The sequence below is a fragment of the Plecotus auritus genome (assembly GCF_963455305.1).
Source record: "Plecotus auritus genome assembly, chromosome: 10".
In the NCBI taxonomy this organism is placed as follows: domain Eukaryota; kingdom Metazoa; phylum Chordata; class Mammalia; order Chiroptera; family Vespertilionidae; genus Plecotus; species Plecotus auritus.
Genome location: NC_137785.1, coordinates 6,728,757 through 6,736,710, shown reverse-complemented (window position 1 = coordinate 6,736,710; position 7,954 = coordinate 6,728,757). Strand labels below are relative to the sequence as shown.

Sequence of the window (7,954 nt, the reverse complement as noted above, 5' to 3'; positions counted from 1 at the left end):
AGGAAAGCAAACTAATGGACGACATAGAGTTCAGAACCACATTTATAAGGTTACTCAAGAATCTTCTAAAAACCGCCGAGAAACTTGATGAGACCTCCGAGGAGCTTAGTGAGACCTTCAAGGACCTTAATGTGAATGCCAAAAAAATAGAAAAGGATCAGTCAGAAATTAAGCATACACTGTCTGAAATAAAGAATATACAGAATCTCAACTGTAGATCAACGTACCCCAAGAATCAAACCAAAGATCTGAAATATGAGGAAACAAAAAACACCCAACCAGAAAAACAAAAAGAAAAAATCCAAAAATATGAAGATAGTGTAAGGAGCCTCTGGGACAACTTTAAGCGTACCAACATCCGAATTTTTGGGGTGCCAGAAGAAGAGAAAGAGCAAAATATTGAAAACCTATTAGAAGAAATAATGACAGAAAACTTTCCCTACCTGGTGAAAAAAATAGACTTACAAGTTCAGGAAGCACACAGAACCCCATACAAGAGGAATCCAAAGAGGACCACACCAAGACACATCAGAATTAAAATGCCAAGGGCAAAAGACAAAGAAAGAATCTTGAAAGCAGCAAGAGAAAAACGGTTATTTACCTACAAGGCAGTACCCATACGACTGTCAGCTGATTTCTCAGCAGAAACTATGCAGGCCAGAAGGGAGTGGCAAGAAATATTCAAAGTGATGAACAGCAAGAACCTACAACCAAGATTACTCTACCCAGCAAAGCTATCATTCAGAGTTGAAGGGCAGATAAAGAGCTTCACACACAAGAAAAAGCTAAAGGAGTTCATCACCACCAAACCAGGATTACATGAAATGCTGAAGGGTGTTCTTTAAGAAGAGGAAGAAGAAGAAAAAGGTAAAGATAAAAATTATGAACAACAAAATGACATCAAATACATACCTACCAACAAGTGAATCTAAAAATCAAGTGAATAGCCGAAACCGGTTTGGCTCAGTGGATAGAGCGTTGGCCTGCGGACTGAAGGGTCCCGGGTTCGATTCCGGTCAAGGGCATGTACCTTGGTTGCGGGCACATCCCCAGTGGGAGGTGTGCAGGAGGCAGCTGATCGATGTTTCTCTCTCACCGATGTTTCTAGCTCTCTATCCCTCTCCCTTCCTCTCTGTAAAATATCAATAAAATATATTTAAAATAAAATAAAATAAAAATCAAGTGAATAAAAAATCTGAAGAACAGAATGGACTGGTGAATATAATAGAATCAGGGACATAGAAAGGGAGTGGACTGATAATTCTCAGGGGGGAGGGGATGTGAGGGGTGTGGGAAGAGACTGGACAAAAAGCTTACACCTATGGATGAAGACAGTGGCGGGGGGTAAGGGCATGGGGTGGGGTGGGGAATCAGGTGGAGGCGAGCTAGGGGGAGAAAAAGAGGAACACCTGTAATAATCTGAACAATAAAGATTTATTTAAAAAACAAAAAAGAAATAAGATAAAAAAATAAATAAATTATAACTATTTTAATTTCAGTCAAGTGCTCAATGAGAGTCCCTAACTGTACACCAAGCATGTCAAATTCAAAGGTTAACATGGGCCAAATAAACAAGGTTTAAGTTTATGTGGGCTGCGAAAAAAGCTTCAATTTTCATAGAAACAGGTTTATTTAGATATAGTCATACTGAATACAAAGGGCTAAAATGAGCTATTGTTAACATAAACTAATAGAACATTTTAGTAAAAATATTTTTTCTTGAACATTAACTTACGAGACACTGAAGAACTGCACAAATTAATAAGCATAAGGAAATAAACGTACTTTTCATGTCCTCTGAAAGGGAACTATTTCCTCTTGCTCACACCAAACAAGTCAGTCCAAGACTAGTAACGTGACAATCAGCTGCTAAAATATTCGCTGCTGGTATTAGTGCAGAGAAATGGTGCGCATAAGGGAAATAAATGCAACATGATTATAGTAATCAGTCATTAGCTAACATTGTAGTTGGTTATCAACAACTCAAGGCCCAGTGCATGAATTCGTGCATGGGTGGGGTCCCTCGGCCGGCCAGCCTATCTGGGGACCCATTGGCCAGGGAAAGTAGCCACAGGAAGTTGGGTGACTGGCAGGAGGGAGAAGGAGAGGGACCACAGGAGGTTGATTATACTTATACTACAGGCCCAGTGCATGAAATGTGTGCATGACGGGGGTTCATGACTTCAGGACCAATCAGCAGGAGACTGCGTGCACAGCCAGCCTGTGAAGAGGCTGGAGGGGGGGGCGGCTCCTCACAGCAGTGAGAAGCTGGGCGCCTCTTCCCAAGATTTCAATCGAGCGCTGGTCCTTTATTATACTATAGGTTAAACATTCCTCTGCTCTGATTTTCTTTAAATTACAGGTTGCTAAGCAGGTCATAAATTTAAACATTTATAAAACTCAAATGAATACCTATATTCATGAAAGTACTGGAAAATAAAATAAACAAAAAATGGTGATGGGACTTACTAAATTGACAAAGTTATTATTTTTATAACTCATGAATATTGTTGATTTTAAAATTGTTTTGTTTCTCAAATATAAGTTAAACTAACAGGAGACATTCTACATTAATATCATTCTGCCATTAACAAGTCTATGGCGACTACTAAAGTCAAAATATTCATTTAAAAATGCATTCCCAGATCACAAAGACTTCAAAAACCACAACTAACGGGAAATTTTTTATCCCTTGAAAAATAAATTAAAATCTCTTTCCCACTGTGTTGAATGCGACCTTATGTCATCAGCTGCCTAACTATGAATGGTTTTCTGAGTCTGTCTCTGTCACCCCCATCCACCTGCTTCCCTAACTCAAGCTGCCTCTCCATTCAAATGGGGAGACAGGGAGGGGCTGAGAGAGCAGGCTGCCCTTCCCCTCCCCCTCCTCACTGAGGGTTTAAGGATCCAGGCAAATGGGAGGCAGAAAGTTTCTGGTTTCAAACCCAATCTGCCCGCCTTTGGAATTCTGTGTAACTTCACTGTGAGAATGTGTTACCGGCCTGTGAAGATCCTGGGAAAGACACCTCCCTGGGACATCTGCAGCCGAAGGGCAGGCCAGCCAGTAGCTCTAAGCACAGCCTCTGGGATCTGGAAACTTCTGTGTGAATTCCAGATTCCTCCTCCCCTCTTTATGCTTTGCCACAGCTGCCATTTACTCGCTAGCACCCTAATAAAAGAACAGCCCCCTCTGTCTGGGGAGCCTTGTGCCATCAAAGGGCCCCAGGCCCTTTCCTCCCTTTAAAGAAGTAAAATGAACGCCCTCTCTCTGCTCCTGTCTCTTCTCTCCCTTGTGAATCCTTTCACAGCCGCGTCACCAGCCAAAACCCCAACAATGACGTGGAAACTCCACCAGGAAGGGCTGTCCCTGTGGGAGGAGGTGAGGGAACCAGGGCTGCCACCTTACTCCTGCCCCGCCCTCCCTCCCTCTGTCCCTGCACAGGCCTGGCCCCTCCCCCATCGCGGATTCGCTCAGCTCAGGCGCTGGCCCGCCCATCCCGCAGGGAGGAGCATGCGCAGTTTCTGGCAGACGCGGAAGCGGCTGTGGAGGGGAAGGTGGCGGTTCCCCCTGAGGAGCGTGTTTGTGCTTTAAAGCTGCTGCTCTCCGTCCTCCTCCCAGCAGGGAAGGCTGAGGGGCGCTGCAGGCGCTGAAGTCCTTGTTGAGGTCCCCGCCCCGGAGCCCCTCACAGCGGTGAGTCCGCGTCCCGGGCGGCTGCGCAGTGGAGGCGCCGCGTTCCTTTGGGCGGAAACTGAGGCCCTGGCCCGCAGTCTGTCCGCCTTTGGCTGTGGGCCACCGCCTGCCGCGCGGTTTTCCTGCTGAAAACCATTCCCGGGGCCGCCGGTCCTCCCCGCGGGGCTGAAAGTCTGGGTCAGTGGGTTCCCGCCCTTTGTGCCCCTCCCCCCGCCCGGCGCTCTTCGCACAAAGAGCCCGGATGGCTCCCGGCCTGGGGGTCTGCTCCCCGCCTTCCTAGGCCGACCCCCATTTAATAAGGGGTCTGAATGCCAGGGGAGCACAGTTTCCATGGGGTGGGGCTCAGGGGGAAGAACGCGGTGTCCCCAGAAGAGGTGACCTGCCCGCAGGGAGGGGCTTTGTGGGAGCGGTGACTGCGGGGGCGGGGAACCGGGCTGGGGGGGTCAGGAGAGGGAGTGAGAGAGACAGACACGTGGGAGGGATAAAGGGCAGTGAGGGGTCCACAGAGAGGGGCCCATAGGGGGTGTGGGAGGGACTGGACGGTGACGGTAGGAGTGAGGGGGTAACTCAGGAAAGGAGCCTGAGGAGGAAGGAAGTGGGGAAATAGGGAGGAGGGGGAGCCCAGAGAGAGGAAGGGGAGCTGAGAGGGAGAGGGTCCTGGTGAGCAGAAGTGGGGGCCACACAGGAGGAGGCAGGTCAGACAGAGACACTGGTTCAGAGGAGAAGAGTTGGGGGAGCGAGTGCAGGGACAGAAAGAGGGGCTCAGGGATGAGGGAGCAGAGGGGGAAGCAGCACGGAGTCAGCCAGCTGTGGGGAGCAGGACAGACTGTAACAGGCAGCAGAGGGGCCGCGGGCGTGGGGAGGGAAAGACGCAGACGTGTGTGGAGATGGGAGCAATCAGAGACCAGGAGAAAGAGCACCTGAAGGGAAATGGGTTTCAGGAGGTTCATGGTCCAGGTGTAGGGACAGACAGAGAGAAAAGGGGAGAAATCGCAGGGGACCAGGGAGGGGGGGAGAGTGAGACACAGGAAAGGACCACAGTGGAGAGAAAGGGAACAGGGAGACAGAGACTGATCCATAGACAGAAATACATAGCAGTGGGAGGAGGGGAACCCTCATCTGGGTGAGAGGTGAGCTGATGGGATGTGGATGATTTAATTGTGATATATTGTGTGTTTATGACTGTGTGTGTGTGTTTGTATAAAGATATCACTATCTCCGGGAGGCATGGAGAGGGAGAGACATAGAAACATCAGTGAGTAGAGTCAGTCATTGATCACTTGCCTCCTGCACGCTGGTCACTGGGGATCAAACCTGCAACCTGGCCACATGCCCTGACTTGGAATCCATGACCTCATGGTTCATAGGTCCAAGCTCAACCACTCAGTCATGCTGCCTAGGTGTGCCTTTATATATTGAATTTAACAGCTGAATTGGCTTAGTTATACAGATTGAATGAGACTTATAAATCTCCAGTTTATAAGGTTTGGGAATTTTATAATAATTTGCTTCCAATTGCAACCCTTGTTCACTCAGAGGGGAGAGATTTCTCTATTGGTCATGGGTCCCTTTTCATTTCCTGGGATGGCAACGAGGAGATAATCTGTGTCTGTCACCATTTGATGCTTTTTCAAGGAATATTAGAAGCCTTAGCTTTGTTGCTGTGTTGTGTGTGGTGTTTTATGGGTAGTGTGCGTTACTTCCATGGATTTACTTTTTCTATCTCTGACACTTAATTTGTTATTTAAAAATATCCTGAGATAAATTAAGAAATGCCCTCAGGTGTGCTTTCCCCCATAGAGTTGGAAAGCTGCTCTGGGTGGGGCATCCTTGGTTACTGAATTGCTCCAGGTCAGTGTTCGGCAAACTCATTAGTCAACAGAGCCAAATATCAACAGTACAACGATTGAAATTTCTTTTGAGAGCCTTTTTTTTTATATTTTTATTTTTTAAATATATTTTATTGATTTTTTACAGAGAGGAAGGGAGAGGGACAGATAGTTAGAAACATCGATCAGCTGCCTCCTGCACACCCCCCTACTGGGGATGTGCCGGCAACCAAGGTACATGCCCTTGACTGGAATCGAACCTGGGACCCTTCAGTCCACAGGCCGACACTCTATCCACTGAGCCAAACCAGTCACGTCGACAGAGAACCAAATTTTTTAAACTTAAACTTCTGCTAACACCACTTCTTCAAAATAGACTCGCCCAGGCCGTGGTATTTTGTGGAAGAGCCACACTCAAGGGGCCAAAGAGCCGCATGTGGCTCGTGAGCCCCAGTTTGCCGACCACGGCTCCAGGTGATTGGACGCTGAGGACAGGGATTAGCAGAAGGGTTTAAAGATGTCTTTGTGAGAGTGGGGAGCAGGGTTTGTTCAAGGGTGTGCTGTATTTGGTTTGGGGCATCAGAACAGCAACTCACTTTCTCTTCTGTAGGCGTTTGTGGATGTCTTTGAGAAGAGAGACATATAAAGACGAAGTAAAACACCTCACAGTGTGGTCTCCATTTAGGAGCTCATTGTTGCTGACTTTCGTATGTCCAAGGACAGGAGGGGTGGCCTTTGCCTCATTTCCAGGTCCTTCTGACGGTGTGTGTGAGGTGAGCTGATTAAGAGGCTGTGCTGACTTCCTTGAAGGCACGTTCTGTGACTCCTCAACATATTGTCACCTGAGGAAACATCCCAGACCCCATCAGGACCAGGACCACATGGCTGCTTCTCAGGTAACAGATGTGTCCTGTGTCAGAGGCTGTTTGCTTTTCCGCTAACATCTGGTGATTTATTTCTCTACTTCCGATGTTCTTTCCTTTGCAGGTTGTTTTTCTTTCCGTATTTCATTACTTTATTCATCGTAGTCAATGTCAGCAGTTTCTATTTCTCTCTCTAGTTTTCTCTGTGTGTTTTTTTTTTCTTTTTTTCCTCTCTCTTTTTAAAAATATATTTTTATTGATTTCTGCGTGGAAAGGAGAGGGAGAGAGAGAGAAACATCAATTAGATAGAATCATGGATCAGCTGTCTCCAGTACCCCACCCAGCACTGGGTATGGAGTCTTATACCTGGCATGTGCCCTGACCAGGAACCTAAGCCTGCCCTCCTGGTTCATAGGTCAGCCCTCTACCTCTCAGCCCCACTGGCTGGGCTATAATTCCCTCCTTTGTCCCAGAACCTTGTCTGCATTCATTTTGCCACCCTCCCCAGGTCAGCAAGCATTCCCATCTTTAATTAGTGACTTTCAACTACTCAAAACATCCCTTTTGTGACAGATCAAACTTGGAAGGCAGCCATGTCTAACATCCCTACTGGGATGGGGTCAGAGGCTCGGGTATCACTGAAGAAGCCAAATGAAGGTTTTAGGTTCAAGTGCCTACAGCATCCATCAGCTCTAGATCATGGGTAAGAAGATGCACATCTTACTGCTCAGAATAGCTCAGAAAGTTCTGAAAAGAAGAGCAAATAGAATACACTTGCTCATTAGATTAGTATGAAAGACTTGGTAGGTAACTGTACTCTTAGCTTACAGAACATGAGAGAGAGGTACAGGTGGATTGACATGTGCAAAAATTAATGTTTATTTGTGGTCATTTCCACATAATTACTTATTGATGTGTTTTTGGCAGTAATGTCACAGCAGTGATGACGTGATCTTCCGTGTGCCTCCGTCCTTTGATGCCCATTGTCTCAGCCCACCTGGTGTTCACGTGGCATAGATGCTCCCCTCACTGTAGAGTTCATAGTCTCCATTTCTCAGGAACAAGGGTGTAGTAGCGATTTAATGAAAATTTTGCAAAGTACATCACTGCACATCTGGAAATGTCCTTCTTCTTAGTTTGCATTTCCTTTGGAAAATGAAGGACTGACTTTTCTTTCCTACAGATCATTGGCTTTTGCCTGGGAGCTTTAACTAATCAGGCCTTGATTCTTTACATTTTCCTTATATTCTGTACTCCCATCATAGACATATCCTACATGATGACTTTTTGTATTCTCTAGGAAGTTTCCAAGAAATGACGTTATTTTTTTTTAAACACTTTCTCATGTTTTTTTTTGTTTTTTTTAATATGTTTTATTGATTTTTTACAGAGAGGAAGGGAGAGGGATAGAGAGTTAGAAACATCGATCAGCTGCCTCCTGCACACCCCCCACTGGGGACGTGCCCGCAACCAAGGTACATGCCCTTGACCGGAATCGAACCTGGGAGCCATCAGTCCGCAGGCTGACGCTCTATCCACTGAACCAAACCGGTTTCGGCAAGAAATGACAT

General features: G+C 46.6%; 1 protein-coding gene across 5 annotated transcripts in view; it reads left to right on the top strand.

Annotated features, from left to right (window-relative positions):
• The first annotated feature begins 3,511 nt into the window (after positions 1–3,511).
• The window catches only part of LOC308235440 (uncharacterized protein), a 44,459-nt gene continuing 40,016 nt past the window's right edge, over positions 3,512–7,954 (top strand). Inside the window, exons 1-2 of one of the 5 annotated variants that reach the window (XM_080644255.1) lie at positions 3,512–3,691; positions 6,206–6,416. In XM_080644255.1, coding sequence (XP_080500381.1) covers positions 6,402–6,416 — 15 coding nt within the window. In that variant the 5' untranslated portion in view covers positions 3,512–3,691; positions 6,206–6,401. Of the gene's footprint in view, positions 3,692–6,130; positions 6,417–7,954 lie in introns of all 5 variants that reach the window. The other 4 variants (XM_080644253.1, XM_080644256.1, XM_080644254.1 and 1 more) reach the window with 4 other exon arrangements.